At 44.7% G+C, this 18,290-nt stretch overlaps 1 protein-coding gene across 4 annotated transcripts in view; it reads right to left on the bottom strand.

Moving 5' to 3' along the window:
- The window catches only part of ITSN2 (intersectin 2), a 78,940-nt gene that overhangs the window by 21,145 nt on the left and 39,505 nt on the right, over window positions 1–18,290 (bottom strand). For 3 of the 4 annotated variants that reach the window (XM_033145559.1, XM_033145558.1, XM_033145560.1), the window contains 5 exons: window positions 17,712–17,878; window positions 17,192–17,237; window positions 15,459–15,580; window positions 13,648–13,744; window positions 11,975–12,166 (listed from right to left, as the gene is read on the bottom strand). In XM_033145559.1, coding sequence (XP_033001450.1) covers window positions 11,975–12,166; window positions 13,648–13,744; window positions 15,459–15,580; window positions 17,192–17,237; window positions 17,712–17,878 — 624 coding nt within the window. Of the gene's footprint in view, window positions 1–4,602; window positions 6,001–11,974; window positions 12,167–13,647; window positions 13,745–15,458; window positions 15,581–17,191; window positions 17,238–17,711; window positions 17,879–18,290 lie in introns of those variants that run through there. The other variant, XM_033145561.1, reaches the window with a different exon arrangement.

Here is an 18,290-nt window from a genome sequence, read left to right on the forward strand (position 1 = left end):
GGCTTGGGCTGGACTGGAAACCAGGGAATCCCACAAAGCCCTCTTGCAGCCCTGATCCAGCCAAACTTTTCAGAACCATTTTGAGAGGCCCATCTGCAATGCATTGCAATAAACATGCGAGGTTACCTCAGCCTGGGCAATGGAGGGCAAGCTGTCTCCATCCAGGTTTGGCCACAGCCCAAGGTGACAGAAGGTGCTCACTTGGCCTCTAAGGACCATATTGGCTCTGCATGAACCTCCACGCTGCAAACCTGAACTGTGGGGGGATGCAAACCCCCTCTAAAACAAGTTGAATACCTTTCAACTTTTCCCCAGTACAACTGCTACTAGAAGCATTTTCTACTTCTGTCTCAAAGGATAACCCACAAAGAAAACAAAATAGAAAATTCTTTCCAGTAGTGAGGGAGATCTTTTATAGAATGTCCTGGAAGATTGAAGTGTTCTCCTACTGGTTTCTCTGTCTTGATCTCCCAGGACATTCTATAAAAGATCTCAAAGTTGCTGTCTTAATAAAAAGAAATTTCAGAAATAGACTGGAAAGAGAAGTGGCTGAATTGCAACTAATCACCAAACTTAAAACCATGGAGAAACCTGGTCTGAACAAAGACATTGGATTCTTATCTCATTATACATAACAAAGCTATCTTTAGCCATCTCACCCCTTGCCTTTCCCTGCAAGACTAATTGCAGCCGTTAAGAGAGTCATCAACAGGTTTTCCACACCTATCAGCTGATCACCCATTCCCACCACCCTTCTGAGTAATAACCCTCCCCACTCCCTCACTATATTTAAGGATCTGGTGACTTCTGTTTCAGTGTATCTGAAGAAGTGTGCATGCACACGAAAGCTCATACCAAGAACAAACTCAGTTGGTCTCTAAGGTGCTACTGGAAAGAATTTTCTATTTTGTTTCGACTATGGCAGACCAACACGGCTACCCACCTGTAACCACAAAGAAAAGTAGAACCAAATTGTAGGGGAATCATCAGGCTTTCCATGACCCTTTAAGGCAGCGCTCCCCAACCTTTTCATTGCCGCGGACCGGTCAACATTTGATAATTTTACCGCGGCCCGCTGGGTAGGGGGCCTTGATTGTTTATATTTTAGATTGTTTTGATTTAATAATTTTAATTTAATTTAATTTAAACATACCTTCAAAATAAAATACAGTTACACCCGGTTAACCTCTTGCCCATGGAATGTCGCACAAACCCGAGAGAAATACACCACAGTAAATAAAATGGAAATAATTTAGTGTTCCTTGGGCGGCCCGGTACCATTTGATCCACGGACCGGTACTGGTCCATGGCCCGGGGGTTGAGGACCACTGCTTTAAGGTGCCTCTTCCATAACCTAAGTTTTCTAAATCTTAGAAACGTCTAACATATTGACGCAAAACAATTAACCAATTAAATTAAACCTACCGGTGCATGAAGAAATGGGGCCTTCATAGTTGTTTTGTTGAAACAGTTGCTATCTTTGGGTGCAATCCAACTCCACTCCCCTGGGAGTAAGCACCACTGAATTCAAGAGAGCTTTCATTGTTAGAATTGAGCCATCAGTCACTGAGTGCACGTATGAGCACACTGCTACCCCGACAACAGGTCATGCTGGCTGGGCCTGATGGGAGCTGGAAGAAACCCCCCTGACTCTCCTGGCAGAGACGGCTCACCCTCTGAAGAAGTGTGCATGCACACGAAAGCTCATACCAAGAACAAACTTAGTTGGTCTCTAAGGTGCTACTGGAAGGAATTTTTTATTTTATTTTGTTTCCTCTCTAGAGACACAACTAGGTGAGGAAGGTAAATTGAGTTACACTGGTCAACATGGTCTGACCCTCCCAGTTTGACCACTGAACCACTCTAGCACCATAGCTCTCCATGCCCAGAGATAAATTTAATTAGGCTAACCATAATGGAAAAGAAATCATACACAAGCATATAACTTTGTGTGTCTCTTTAATAAAATACTTTTGCATAGTTATTTCCAGTTTTCAAAAAAAACAAATAACCATTATCTCATACACAGCATATGCTGTTTGCACGGTGAGACACTAAACATTATTTCAAATACTACAGAGCCCAAGAACAAAAAAGTTATTAAGGCAGCATACAACACTATAATATGTAAGAATTTAACATAGCTAATAAAAGGAATACAACCCTAATTATGTGACCTTAGACTTAAAGGCTCGCCGCGTTTAGAGGATCTTGCTCTCAGGTGTGTAAAGAATTGCAGTCAAAATGCACCTTTAACTGGAAGCAAACCCAACATGGGCTCATCCATGAGGACACATGTGCAAGATTGCACTGTAAAGCAGCAGCATGTTGTGGCAGCCCAAAACAGCACTACAAATCATATGTCTGTCAGCATTCTTGTAACAGGTTGACATCAGTTTATGGTTGGATTGCATAGGAGGAGCACAAAGCCTCATGTCCTGGTATATACTGTTAAGAACAAATCACAATTTCATTCATTTTATGTTGAACTATAAAATAAAATAAAAATTGTAGTTTTCTAGCTGCTTAGGTGCCCGCATCCAAAATATCCACAAAATCATGAACAATCTTTTGAGTTCTCCAGAACTCTTAATTAGGCTGGATTGTAATTTCTAGGTTTAGTCAAGAACCCTCAATTCCTAATTCCCCCCCTTACTTTTGTGAGATCTTTATGGGCATCCTATTCTTTGGCTAATTCCCAAAAAGCTTACTACCAAAATCTGCCTCAGAGGGAGATTTAGGGAATGCAAGGAAGCAAGGCGAGGAGGGAAAGCTTCTTCTGTTGCACAAGTGGGGAGACATAACAAGAACAGGTGCCCATAATAAATTTGCAAGAACAAAGCCATTCATATTTAAAGTGAAAGGCCTACAGTCCAGAGAGCCCAATGTACACACCTTAAAGCTTAGTCTGTTTGCCAGAACGTTTGGCTTTTGGTTTGAAAAGCAGAGGCATCCAACACCTAGAAACTTTTGGAACTGTCAGAGCTGCCTGATATGCATTTGTAAATAGGCGATTGTTAAGCTACTACTCTCTGGGGTGCCGGAGTTTAAAAACTCAATACAGTATATGGATTTAAAAGCTTTATGATTTTGGCTTTTCTTCTAACAGTTGGCATGAAGAGGTTCTTTAATCTCGCCCTGCAATTAGGTAGGCAGGACTTTTCAAAGATAATTCATCCAGCAACTAAATTGGTCTGATCATTAGTTTCTGAATGATTAGCCAACAAATAAAAAACAGAAAACAAAACCTTTTCACAAGTCACTGGGAACTCAGATTTTGTCTGAACCCTTGTATGTGGCTGTGTTCAGGTCAGCAAAAATGGCAACAGGGCTTGATGAACTTTGTGATTGAGATGCTATAAACAGAGAGCTCCAGCCCCTGTCAAGTCGCCATGTGGGGCTGAAGGGCTGGAGCTTGGACTAGAAACATTTCCAGGAGAGAACATCACAATTTGTGAGAAGAGGATGCAGTACTGCACAATTGGCATTTTTATTGATGTAGCATCATAACATTTGCTAAATGTCCACTATCAAGCAGAAAGACGGGAGGGGAAACCAGCTGAACACTGAGCCACTTGCAGCAACCAATATTGATAATTTGATTCTTTGATATACGATCACAGGAAAACACAAGTAAGAGAAAACCCATTCATAATTTATTGAGGCACATAACTCTCCTGTATTGCACATAAAACCTTGATGAAAGTATATACAGGAATCTTTTTCTTTCTTTCTTTCTTTCTTCTGATAAAAGTCTATTAAGAGTACATAACATTCATTTTATTTAGGTGAGAACCCTGAACAAACTTAAATGGAACTCTTTTCCAAGTAACAGGATTACACTGTTAGAATGCTGAACAAAATACTTCAGAGTTAATGAAAATAACACTTTTTGATAGTACCGCCTGTTTTGCATATCCAAACTGTAAACATTTCAGATTGCACACATCACAATTGTTGCTTGCACTCTCAAATTCTAAGAAATTAATTGTCTTACCTCAATTAATTGTCTTACAAAATTGTCATCCTTTTTTAAAAAAATACTAGCTTTCCCCAAGACATAATCTTAAAGAAGTTAAATTACTGAAGTGGTATGCATGATAGAAAATAGCATATTTAAATCACTAAAGAATTACAACCAAAATACTACTCTGCCACGTTAGCTTAATGATGCCTTAACATGACCAATCTAAATGGAAATTCCCCTAAAACTGGGGATCCAATCACTTGTGGATATGTAGTAAATTTGGTGAATAGGGCCATTCTGTCAGACTGCCTCTATTCTAGATCTATCTTGTCATCATATCCTCCCCTTCAAGGGAGAAGCAGAAACAGTGAACTTCAACTGATATTAAACTGCTGCACGAAAATAATAATAATAATAATAATAATAACAATAATAATAGCTCTCAGTAGGAATCTCGTTTTGACAGTGTCATTGACTAGGAAATTGCCAGAGGCCAATTGCAGATATATAAAATATTCAGTGTGGGACAATAATAATACCATGTTTTTTTATCTGTGTATCTGAAAGCTCATACCAAGAACAAACTTAGTTGGTCTCTAAGGTGCTACTGGACAATTAATATATATATATATATATATATATATATACTGCGTCAGACCAACACGGCTACCTACTTGAATCTAGAACCATGTTTTATTGTTAGAGATAGTTAACTTTGGCATTAAGTGTAGCTAGAGAATGTTAAAAGGAAATAGCTTGCTATTTCTCTGGGTTCCACTACACATCACATGTAAGTATGTGTCACTGAATCACAGAGGTGTTTTGTTTTTCTCCATTGCGAGAGGGCAAGTTGGAGGGGAGCCGTGGCACAGAGAGGTGCTCCGCATATTCTCCCAACCTCTCCAGGCTCCTAATAATCTCCATGCTTCAAGCCACTTGCTGCCCTCAACCAGCTTTCAGACGGAAAACCTGGGCAAACAGCGTTGGTGCAGGGGTGTCTGGGGGTCTCTCTGCAGCCCGCCATGCTGCATGGGGCTCTCTACTAAGTAACGAGAAGTTGGGTTGGAAAGGGAAGAGGAGCAGCCAACAGAAAGGCCGGGGGGGGGGGTCCTGTCGTGCTCCTCCTGACATCCCTGGGAACACAATGGGGCCCAGTAGCTGACTGGGCCCTCCCCCCCCTGCTGCTCCCCCCCCCAGCATCACCTGAAGGATCAGCACTGATGCATCTGGCAAGGGATGAGCCAAGCCTAAGAGCTCTAAGCCCATAGTGTTGCCAGGAGCAGGGGGAGGAACAGAAGAGAGACCTTTCCCCACATCTCTTTTCACCCAGAATCTAAAATGGGACCACATAAAAAACAATGCCCACCAAAATAGGTATGGCTTGGGTTTGCCCTCCACTTTAACATGTAATAAAATGGGTTTTGAGAGAGAGGGAGAGACAACTTTTCTCAAAATCCATATAAAGAAGCATGTTACAGACAAGTTGGCGCTTGAGTCACAAATAGAGTTTTAAGATCTGAAAGCCAGCAGATACAGTGGAAGTGTAAAGTGCACAAGTTTTATTCCACCTCTGTTCCTTTTCGGTTCAATAGCCCAGTCACCGTGTCCAGAATCATACATGAAGATCAGCAAACCACAAATCAACAAAGGAAGTACAAGGTGCAGCATCCCAAGAGCAAAACTAAGCAGGTGAAACAGGACAATCAGTAGTAGGTCTTTGTGTGCCTAACACTGCACCACATCAAGAGATACCTTGACAAGTGCACTAATTGTTCCTAAATAAAGGGGGTAGAGAAAACAAGATAGGACAGTGCAGAAAGCCACACAAAGACCCACTATCTAGTCAGTTAGCAGAAACTGTAACTGTACAATACAGAACAAAATTTGAAGTCTTGAGTGGATTTAATATTGAAGCGAAGCAAATCAATTGTTTCAGAGAGATCTGAGCAGGCTGTCCACCTGCCTCCATGCTATAGTCAAAGTTGGATAGTGGGTCTCTGAGGTGCTTTCACACTGGAAGACAACATGGGATCCTTAAAAAATAAAAAAGAAAAGAAAATTAGAGATAAATGACCACAACTAGATTTTCTGAGTGAAACCTGCAAGGGGCCAATCAGATGGCAGAGGAAAACAATTTCTTATTAACAAGGAATTACCATGCCTCATCGCTTTGTGATGTTTTCAATGAAAGCTATATGGACAAATAATGCACTGCTGATTTTTACTATCTGTCATATACTAAATGGCTCAGCTATACAAGGCTGTCAACTACTTAACTGGAGAATAAGGGAAGCAAGGAAATTTCTAAGATTGCTCAATAGGCTTTTGATATTTGAAAAATGTTTATGGTGTTCCTCCAACAGAACAATACTCAATCTCTAGAGAGTCTTGAGGCACCTGCACTGATTCGTGTTACAAAGTGAGACAATCACAGATTTTCATCCAGCTCTTCATCCACGGTGGGAGCCGACCTGGATAGCTCAGTTGGTTAGAGCATGGTGCTGATAATTCCAAGGTTGCAGGTTTGATACCTGTATGGGATAGCTGCATATTCCTGTATTGCAGGGGGTTGGACTAGATGATCCTCAGGGTCCCTTCCAACTCTACAACTCTATGACTATCTCCTACTTCCCCCCAAATCTCCTCCCTGCCAGATGTCTCCCAAGAAGCCTTAAATTATGCTGCGCTCTTTCTTCTGCTACGTGCAAAGCTCTTCCCTGACCTTGGAGAAGTCTTTGGAGACAAGCGGGGAGGGGAGCCAACTGCAGTAGGAAAGGCAAACTCCATGGATGCGTGTGCAGCCACTGGCCCCTCCTTATCTGCTTCATGTGCTGAGTCTGCACTGCTTTCTGCATCTGGCTCTTCTTTCTCACTCAAGCCTGTTGCTTCTTCAGCTTCCAACCCTTCTGCCCTCTGATCTGTCCCCGGGCTCTGAGCCTTCCTCATAAAAGGCTTCCCTGGCTGGTGCCTCCCACCACTTCTCTTTGTCCAGCCAGTCCAGGAAGACAGGACAGAATCCCAGCAGAAGAGCTGAAAGCTGGCTCAAATTCTTCCCTCATGACACACCTCCACAAAACCACTTGCAGTGTTGGGAACAAGGATCCGTGCCACAAGACATACACAACTCCAGCATTGTGAACAAAAGTGACCGTCAAGGCTGTAACAACTACCGTGGGATCTCCCTGCTGAGCACCATGAGGAAAGCCTTCACTAATTTATTTCTCAAGAGATTACAGTCACTCCCGGACAGGGTCTATCCTGGGCCACAATGCAGATTTAGAGCTGAGGTCAATAGCTGTCATGATTCTCTCACTGCGCCAGCTGCAGGAGAAATGCCGAGAACAGAGACGCCCCTTGCACATCGCCTTCACAGACCTGACCTCATCAGCCAAAAAGGACTCTTGACACGCCTCCCCAAGGTAGGATGCCTGCCTAAGCTACACAAAAAGATTGCACCCTTCCATGAGAAGATGCACATGACTGGCCAGTAAAACAGCTCATCCTCGGATGCCTTCCTTATAAAGAACAGTAATAAAGAGTCATGGACAACTTACAACCGCTAGGAGCGACACCTCAATACCTTCCACATGTATTGCCTCAGGAAGATTTTGGTCATCACATGGTAGGACAGGCCTCAAGCAAAAATGTGCTCTCCCAAAGCCCACATTCCCAGCATGTTTGCACTTCTATCTCAATGGACGTTTACACTGGCTTGGTCATGTCCACAGAACGGAAGATGGCACGATCCCCAAGGACCCGCTCTAGGAGGGGAGATGGCTTCAGACACCAGACCCATTGACAGACCAACTCTGCATTACAAAAATGTCTGCAAACATGACATGAAGGTTGGCAAAAATATGTGAATCCCTGGCAGTGCCTGGAGATAGGCAGTCTGGTTGTTTATCTGGTTTTGATATAATAATTGTATGATATGCTATTACTGATATGCTACTTCTACTGCTACTACTACTACTAGTCCAGTTCCTATATTGTGCAGAACAGAGGTCCTGATAAGATAGCCCTCACCTGCACAGCAGTGATTGGGTATTAAAGGCACAAAATGAACCTTCAAGGATTCAGAGAGATATCCTGCCCTTCTAATGTGTTTATATCACTTAGTATTCACAGGAGTTAAAATCCCACAATCTACAATCAAACAATAATATAAAAAACAAGCATTACAAAAATAGAAACAGAAGACAAAAACACTGAACAGGATTCACGATGTGGAATATAATCTGCCCAGCAAAACGAAAGCAACCAAAGGTTGAGAAGCACATGGCCAGTATTCAACTAAGGGTAAGGATTTCTGCTTGCGCAAAAGGACCTCTGCCCCTTCCCTCGCTGTGTATGCCCAGTGCCCCCCCCCATATCTGGTCGAGAGAACTGCAGGAACCCCCAAAACTGATTCAGGGGGCACATGGGAGAGGGGAGAACTTTTCATTGCACAAGCAGAAATCCTTGCACTGACAGAATGTTCACTCAGCGCCATGTTGGATTCCACCCACAAACTCCTGAGTTTGCTAGGAGAGGGACAAGTGGGACCTGCTCCAGGACAGGGCCTCTCCCTCCAGTGGTGGGGGCAAAGGAAACAATGTCAATTACCCAGACTGCCTTCCTCGTGGCACCACCAGAGAAACTAGCATGGTACCCACATGTAATGGCATAAAAGGTGTCATCAGGGGCATTGTTCTGTACCAATGGCCATCTGGACTTTGTTCCTCAGGGTTAGCCTGTCCTGGAAGACATTCCCCAGCCAGCAAAATCCACTCTTTGCCTTTTTATTCTTCCTTGCTGCGCGTTGCCAAATATGCATATCATCATGGCTACGGTCTGTTTCCTCCTCCTCCAAATCATCTGAACTGTCTTCACTCATTCTATCTTTAAACTCTAGCTGCTTCAGAGTTGCCCTGCGTCAGATGGTATGGTGGCTGTGAATGCCTTGTTCTCAGGGATGATTATTCATTTGAACGGGTAGCCCCAGCACTATCAAAGGCCTCCTTCATGCAGCTTGGAAGCATCATCTTTAAGATCCTTCCTTTTCTGCAAAGTTTCTGGGCAGAGATAATTTAAGACAGAATTTTTTTGGCCTCTGATGGTAAGATCTGGTAGGTCTTGCCTTAGGGATTCCACTCTGATTTTGTGTAGGGTTTACTCCTCAAGTCTTTTCTTCTCCCAAAGATATCCCACAAGGCAGTGGGGGGCTGATGAATGCATACAAGCATTTTGAAGACAGTTCTAATACATCTTTTTTCTCTTTTCTAAATGGAAATGACCTCAAGAGAATGGTTTTCCTAAGTCTCAAACGATGCAGCAAGTTGTTGAAATACCATTGTTAGTTAGAAGATTATGGGACAGAGAAGGAAGTAGAGGGCATACTGAGTAGAGACCACAGCCCAGGGCTCTGGACTCAGGAAGCTAAGTAACAGATTCAGGAAACAAGTTCCACATGCCTCCCAAGGCCAGATAGAAAGTCAAATAAAAACTCTCATAAAATGATATTGGCAAGTCTAATCTGCCTACTGGAGAATGTTGGAGGGAAAGACCACTTCAGGATACATTCCTCTAGTGTAGGAGAAACATTTATAGACCTTAGTCTTGTGGGTATAGCCACACTTTGCCAGTGTGGTGTAGTGGTTAAGAGTGGTAGACTCGTAATCTGGTGAACCGGGTTTGCTTCCCCGCTGCTCCACATGCAGCTGCTGGGTGACCTCGGGCTAGTCACACTTCTCTGAAGTCTCTCAGCCCCACTCACCTCACAGAGTGTTTGTTGTGGGGAAGGAAGGGAAAGGAGAATGTTAGCCGCTTTGAGACTCCTTCGGATAGTGAAAAGCGGGATATCAAATCCAAACTCCTCCTCCTCTTCATTCACCATATGCTAGTTTGGGGTTTGGTTTTTTTTTTTACTTCTCTCAAAATACACACTCACCACAGGGCACCTCCAGAGTGTTGCTATTTTGAGGTGGGATTCAGTCACATACTGGAAAAACTAAGTTGTGCAATTATAATTGATTGGGAGCTCCTCCACAACAAACTCACTTCCCCAAAGGACTAGACTTTCTGCATAAGGAAACACAGCCAGATGGGTGGGTTATAAGTATTATTAGTACAGTGGTATCTTGGTTTTTAAACAGCTTAGTTCTTGAACCACTTGGAACCCGAACACTTCAAACCTGGAAATGAGTGTTCCGGTTTTTGAACTTTTTCGGAAGCCGAACGTGCCCCGATTTGAGTGCACACTTCTGTTTTGAGCGAGCAGCTTGGCCCCAGCAGTGGCTGCCGCCGCTTCCTTCCCTTCCCTTCCCTTCCCTCTGCTGGGAAGCGCCTCTTTCCTCCGTACAAAGTGGAGTTGGGCGGCACCTCAGAATGTAAGTGACTCTGGAGGAGGGAGACTTGGAAGTTGGCAACTCTTCCCCAGCATGCAGAGAGGCGGTATTTGGGGGGGAGCGTGTGCTGGGCAGGTTGACCTTCCTGCCCCCTCACCTTCCGTCCCTCCCCCTGTCCCAAGCCCAACCCCAACCAAGGTCCAGGCAGGGATCGGGGTGCTCGCACTGTGTGCAGGCTCCAGCCCACCTGGCTTAGCATCCGGCGGCTAGGAGCGCACGCGAGAGCAGCCGCCGCCTCCTCTCCACACTCCGGCACTGCTGCCACGTCCCGGTGCCACCATGCCAGGGATGCACAGGCAGCGCTGCACTGACCATCCTGTGGCTGCCGCTTTGTCATGCTGCCCAAAGTGGAGACAGAATCCCTGGGGCTCACCCGGGCGAATGGGGAGTGTGGGCAGGTGCCAGAAAACACGCAGGGGGGAGAGCGAGCAAGCAAGCTGCTTTGGGGGGGGGTCTAGCTTGGGCGGGGGGAGAGAACTTTTGCTTCCCTTTCCTCCCCTCCCCCCACTTAAACTCCCCTCTCCCACATCCAGTTAACCACCTCCTTCCCCACACGCGGTCCTTGCCCCGCCCACTTGTATTCTCCCCCCTAAAACTCCTCCCCCTCCCATGGCAATGGGTAGGTCACTGCCAGTTTTTGATACTGGGTAGTAGATTGCAGCCTGGTTTATTGCTTTCATTTTATGGATCAATGGCCTCATTAGATAGTAAAATTAATGTTGAATTGCTGTTTTAGGGGTTGTTTTTAATTGTCTGGAACAGATTGATCCATTTTGCATTACTTTCTATGGAAAGCACACCTTGGTTTTAGAATGCTTTGGTTTTGGAACAGACTTCCAGAATGGATTAAGTCTGAGAACCAAGGTGCCACTGTACTACTACTACTACAAGGAAATGCACTGGAAGGTGTGGGACAGCTGTTGCTTTGATGCAATGTCTCCTGAATGAATGCTCATTAAATAAGCCAATGTCGTCTAATCAGAATGAATACAGTGATTGACAGAAAGTGGCATAAACAGCAGTCATAACTGCCAGAAGGTAATGAGGAGCATTTGAAAGACTGAGAACCCAAAGTATAACTGAACATTCCTTACTTTCATATTTACTGTCTCAAAAATTGCAGCTGAGTATCCTCTGGAGTTAATATTCCAACTATTCCAAAGCAGCTTGCTTTCCAACCCCCGACTGGCAACTGGTAAAAGGGCAACCTGTGAAGTTTTATAACTAATTCCAAACTGAAGAAAAAGGGAGGAGGCAGTAATCTACATCAAGCTACAACTGAAAAGTCTGAGTAGGATCCTTTGTGTAAATGAAGAGCACAGCATTGCTTGGAAAGAAAGAGGACGAGGTGACGCTTAACCATCTGAGAGGATCTAGTCCTATACCAACACTAGAATGGAGGGAGTGAAAGAGCTCAAAAACAGCCCAGAAAGGAACAAGTCCAGCAGTGGCTGCTGAACACACAAGAAAAAGGTAAACATCTGGATCTGAATGAAGTGGCTGAAGGATGTTCTGGTGAACTAGAACTCTCTGGTAATAACAATGATAATAATGATCCTGAACTACAAGCATGTGATCTGAGAAAACAAATGAATTGATGCATTAAACAAATTTCACTTACATTGCTGACTTGGGTCACAGTCTGTGGTCATTTTAACATAGTTTGAAGGAAAGAGGCCTGAAGAGCCGTTGATCTCTCCTTGCCACCAATCTGCATCTTCTTTATTCAGTACATTGATAAGCTGCCCCTTGGAGAAACTGAGCTCATCTTCGTTGTTTGCCCTGTAGTCATACATTGCTATCACTTGACACACTAGAAGAAACAGAAACCCACAAGACCAGCTGTGTTATCCTGAATCAACAAAGATACAAAGCATTCTTTCAGAATTCCAGGTCCTTTCCAAAGCAGAGGGAAAGTACCGTACCTTAGACAGTGCATATGTGGGTCGTCGGATTTGCTGCTGCCTCGAACTGGAGATTGTAATCGGCTACTGGTGGCTGCGGCAAGGGCTGGTGTTTACTGGCTGTTGCTGCGGCAATTGGGCAGCCGATTGGTTGTGTTTGGGACGCGTGCGAGTGTGAGCGTAGGTTCGGCGGGTGAGTGATCTTTGGCAACCCCCCCTAAAAAATGTTCAACAACAGTGGGCAATCTTCCCCAGTCCCCAAAAATGTTTTATACATGGGGGCGTGTTATACACAGAAAATATGGTACTTTTATTTCTCCTGCTAGAGCACCAGGGCACCCACTCCAGTGCCATAACCAGCTGGCTTCATATCAATGGGTGAAGGGAGGTAATGGGGGATGATTTGATAACGGAGGAAGGTTGCCCACTTGTCATTTCATACCTATTTTTTAGGCCCAGGAGAGCTAAGCACTCCATCACTGGAGAAAAATCTGTGTCCCAGCTACATTTTAGAAATGAAAGAAGGAAGAACCTCAGGGACTGCAGTAGATTGCTTCTCTGTGTACCCATGCTATACCAGTCTAGAAGCTAGTAAAAACTGTACTCCTTTCAAGTGTCCCAGAAGTGATTAGGCAAGAATACATCAGAAACAAGCAATGAGAAAGGAACTGCAGGGGACACAAAAAGACTCAACTCTTCACATTTGGTTGCAGAGTACTTCCCAGCTGTTTCTTCTCAGTGGTTTTCAATACTGTTGACCACAGTATCTATCTGGGATGGCTTGGCAGGATGGGAGTTGGGAGACTAAATTTGCAGTAGTTTCACTCCATCCTTCTAGAACATAGTTTAGGGGGTAGATCCTTGGCCCCATGGCTTTTAAGCTGTAGGGTTCTGAAGGGTGCCATCCTGTCCCTTAATTAACATCTATATAAAGTTACTGGGAGCTGTCATTTGGAGCTTTGGGGTAAAGTGCCAACAGGATGCCGGTGACGCCGAACTCTCTCCATTCCAAGTGACTCAGGAAAGGCTGCTCAAGTGCTGGACCAGGGCTGAATGAGCGCCAAAAACTGAAGCCTGGGCTTAGGAGCTCCCTGTCACTTGGCACAGTGGGCTCAGAATTTCTCCCCATGGAAGCAGCTTCCATTACCTCAGCTATCCCCTGCACAGTCACTGGGGGTCATAGCAAAACCCAGCTTGAGGAAATGACTCCACAGAAACAACTGAGAAAGAAACAATTTAGTCCTCCCTCTGCTACTTCTCTACTCATAACTGCTGCACCATGAAGCTGTTTGCCTTTTACAAAAACAGCTACTGGGGCCAACACATGTAGCGTATTGTGTGGTTCACTCCTACATCTAAACAAAAAGGAAAGTAAGTTTTAGCCACCCACCTGGGTAAGTAGCCGGTGTATTCCTTTCATTGCTTGGACCCAACAACTTCACATGGGTAGCAGGAAACCATCCTTTCTGCCTTTTTTTCCCTCTTGCCTGCAAGAAGAATTTTAAGCTTCTGTCAGCCAACAGGCAAACCACGGAAGGAAGAACCAAGCAGGCCAGCGATGGGGAACCTCCAACCTGGAGGCCTAATTGGGTCTGGCCAACACTTGCCTGCCCCACAATGGACATCAGAAAAGATGTCAGGTTCCGGGCAGGTAAAGACACAGCTGAAAAGGAACAACTGTGAACACAAGTGCACTCAGAATTACTCCGTGGCAAGCAAAAGTTGTCCATTTGCCTGCACAGTTTGGACTCAAATTGTGCCTGCAATGGACATTTTTAAAAATGCAGACCAGATTTCCTGGTGTGCAGGTGGAAGATGCCTATTTGCAGGTGTGCTTTGAATCTAAATCCGAGCTTCTATCAGTGCTGACCAGCGCTGACGGTGAGCCCATTTGAAGTTGTCACCGGTTCTCACAATGGCCCTGCCCACCCGTCAAAGTGGATGGATCCAATTCCCCTTCCCTAGAGTAGACCACCTTGACCTCCTTCAAGGAAAGGTGCAATATATATGCAACAAATAAGTTAAAGTAGTCTTATAAAGAGGTTTCCCGGCTTCTTAAATCTCAGAGGAAAGTAGCATCAGTTGCAAGTACTGTGAGTAAATCAGCTGAAATTAACTGCAGGTAAGTTACGTGATACTCTGGGTTTTCTAGCCTGAATGACATTAAAAGCCACCTAGATTTTAATAAGAACACATCAAGCTCTTTGCAAGCCAAACTTATGAGAGCACACTGAAGTTTAAAAATACGCAAGGTTAGGGATATGCAAATATTATCACAGAAAAAAATGACTTATTTATAACATGGCATATATATGAGTCATTGTGGATAATTAATTACACAGTAAAATACACTATTACACATCCAGCTGCTTAGGTCCACTCCCTGGCCCCAAAGGGCAACACCACCATGGAGGACAGGAAATGCCACCTCAACAATCCTGCCACCATTAGGACATTTCTGCTCCTGCTACCAGACTATGAAAGTGGGATATAAGTAGTTGGAATAAACACACTAAAAGTGACCAATGTGTGTGGTAAGCACAATTATGCAAAGCTATCGTGTTTCCCCGAAAAGCAACATACCCATAAAATAAGCCGCAGCAGGATTTCTATGCATTTGCGCCATATAAGCCATACCCTGAAAATAAGACATAGTGACACGGCGCCTCCCTTAAGACGGCCTGGGTAGGCGTGGCTATGCAGCGTACCGGCGCGGAGCGGTTAAAATAAGACACCCCCCGAAAATAAGCCATAGTGTGTTTTCTTGAGGGGAAAAAAAATAAAAGAGTGTCTTATTTTGGGGGAAACACAGTAGTGTATCTTAAGATAGCCGATTATCTTTCAGGATGAAAAGTGCTTTAAAAACAAAAACACATGACATGGATTGTGTGTGTGTGTGTGTTTGCTTTCCCCTTGTTTTCAAAACACTTTAATTTCCAAATTTATTTTCAAAGTGTCAGTGCATCTTTGTTAAAAATACCTTTTTTGCTTTTCATCCGTAGAAACCATACACAGTAGAAAATACATGTTTCGCTCAGCTGGAAGTTTCAATTTTAGAGTCACGGAATTGTAGAGTTGGAAGGGACCATAAGGACTGTCCAGCAACCCCCAGCAATGCAGGAATCTCAACACTCCACCGCCCCATCCAATCTGAAATCCTACTTAGCTTGGCAAATGTGCAAGAATTCTCCTTCCTATTACCTGCAATTCTCCCTGCCACCATCCGCTAGAATTCTTCTTCAAAATAAGGATCAGCTGCCCTGGGGCAAGACTCAGCTGTTCTGTTCCGGACGCCGTATAGGCTGTCGTAACCTGAGCAATTTCTGAAAGGAGACAAGCATCAATGAAAAATTAAATCATTACAATGAGCTAACATACTGTCTTTTTCACTCCATTGTTCAGTTGTTCAGTCGTGTCCGACTCTTCGTGACCCCATGGACCAGAGCACTTTCACTCCATAGGACACACTTTTTTCCTCCTAAAAACCAAAGGAAAATGTCTGTGTGTCCCATGGAGCGAAGGCACTGGACGGCAGCAGAATCCCTCGGCTGCTGCTGCAGTTGTGAGCGGAGGGATGCCTCTGCCACCGGAGCCAGCGCCTCTCCCAACCACAGGCTCCTATCCCAGCTCTTGTGTCGTGGGAGGGGGCAGCGGGAGGGGCAGACGGACAGGAGGCTGAAAGGAGCTGCTCCTCCATCTGTCCCCGCTTCTGCTGCTGCCCCACCACCAACGCAAGAGCTGGGATCGCAGCCACAGTTGAGAGGCACCGCGCTGCGATGTGCCTCTTCCGCAGGCTCCTATCCCAGCTCTTGCGTTGGGGGGGGGGGGGTAGCGCCAGCAGCAGACGGACAAGTGGCCAAAAGGAGCTGTTGCTCCGTCTGTCCCCACTTCTGCCGCTGTAACACTGTTGCCACCTCAGGGAGGAGGGTGTTGAGCCCGTCAGCTGCAGGACACCCTCCCTCCCTCCGTGTCATGAACTGTCTCCTTTGCCCCCCCCCCCCGCACTTTCCAGTTTTACATTCCCTTCCCTCAGCAGTAGCTGGAGGAGCTGTCAAAACCTCCTCTCAGCTGCCCTCCACCCGCCCTTCGGCCTCCGCCTCCTCCCCTTCCCCCCCCTCCCTCTGTGTCATGAACTGCCTCCTTCGCCCTGTTATCCAGGTGCTCTGAGGGGATTACAGCAGATGAATAGGGTGCCGTTTTTGTGTTTAGATACAAAATATGTTTTTCCCAGTGCTGTCGTCTTACATGATTTTGGTTGGGTGGGGAAACTTAACATTTGCATGTACATTTGCCATTCTATCGACTTCTATAGCTTTATTTGTTCATCAATAAAATCCCTTTTCCTGTATCAGATGTATGTGTGAGTTCTTATGTAAACAAATTGGGGTGGCGAGTGGGTTGGTATATGGAGTTAAAGGAAACAGCAACACATTACTCTGGGAGAGAAAAGTGTAATGAAGGGATACATTTCGGAGAATACATTGTCAAAGTTTATAACCCAAGCCTAACAGGTTTTCCTTGAGGTTGAGTTTTATTACATTTGTATCCCCTTTCAGGCAAGATTTCAGAGCTCACCCTTTACCCTATTGTTGTGTTTATCAGTTGTTGATGGGCCATTAGGAGTTCTACTGGTGATTGTGAGCAGCTGAGCTTCCTAAATGATGAGTTCTTGGGGTTCACAGAAGACTAGAAGGGTACTCCAGACTTAAAGTCTCTCTTCAATTGTTAATGACAGTGATGCCACTGTTGACTGCTGTTCACTTTACATGGTTGAATTATGCTGATATAACGGTTTATTAAATACCAGTTTAGTACAACATTTGATTCAGAATATTTTTTTTCTTGTTTTCCTCCTCTAAAAACTAAGTGCATCTCATGGTCCAGTGCGTCTCATGGAGCGAAAAATATGGTACTCTAAAATTAGGAATACTCACCAGGTTTTTTATTTAATGTCCCTGTTTTGCTAGCAGTAGCAGAATTCTATGAGAAAATAAAATAAAACAATCCACTTTAATTTGCAGCAGTAGCACAACTCAACTCAACTTTCTTAGTGACAGCCTACTCAGCTTACATGCTCTTGCTGGGGGGGGGAGGGGTTTTTTTACAAATAAGTGAGTTTGTATGTGTTTCTTGCTGTTTTGCAAATAGTTTTAAGAAAACCCTTCAGCAGCTCTTCTTTTCCTGACTCAGTGGTCCAGGGGCAGTAACTATTAGACTTGGTCGCGATTCTGCCCCGCTGGGACATTCAGAGTCCAGCATACTGAACTTCTCTGCTGCAAGCAGTGACTGCCCTCTTCCCCGCCTCTCCCGTGATCACTTGATCACCTGAGACATACGAAAAGGGAGAAGGAAAAGGTATTTTAGGATATTTTAGGATTAGGGCCTCTGAGTTCATCTTGGGATACCATACCTCCCCACACCCCAAAGAAAAAGAAAAGACTACAAAATCCTTACCTCATGATCTTTTGGTCTGACATAGTTTGAAGGAAATATTCCAGTTTTATCACCGATGCTTCCAGTCCACCATTCCCCATCTTTCTGAGTAACCAATATTTCTTCACCTTCAGTGAAAGTTAAATCACCAGGTTCAGAACTTGTGTAAGAATATAGCGCTATATATTCTGGAAAAGAAGACAGAATTTTAGCTTTGTAATGAAGACATTATTGAGGACATGAACATATTTATCCACACAATTCCTTTCACTTTTCAAACTCTGAACCAACAGCTGTTTGATGAAACAACAACAGCAAAACTGCAGGAAGTTAAGAATATAAGGTGAGAGGGTGATCAGGCCAAAGGCCCAACTAGTCCAACACCCTGCTCTCTTTTCCCTAGGAAACCTGCAAACGGGAACTGGGTGCAACAGCAGGCTCTCCACACTTGTGACTTCCAGTGTCATAGCTAGAAGTCAAGACCCTAATCCAGGGCCGGCGCATCCATTTAGGCGAACTAGGCAATCGCCTAGGGCGCCAAAATGGAGGGGGCGCTGGCCAGGCTTGGGCGGGGGTGCGGGACAGGCTAGCAGCAGCTTC

This window comes from Lacerta agilis, chromosome 3 (assembly GCF_009819535.1).
Source record: "Lacerta agilis isolate rLacAgi1 chromosome 3, rLacAgi1.pri, whole genome shotgun sequence".
NCBI classification, from domain to species: Eukaryota; Metazoa; Chordata; class Lepidosauria; order Squamata; family Lacertidae; genus Lacerta; species Lacerta agilis.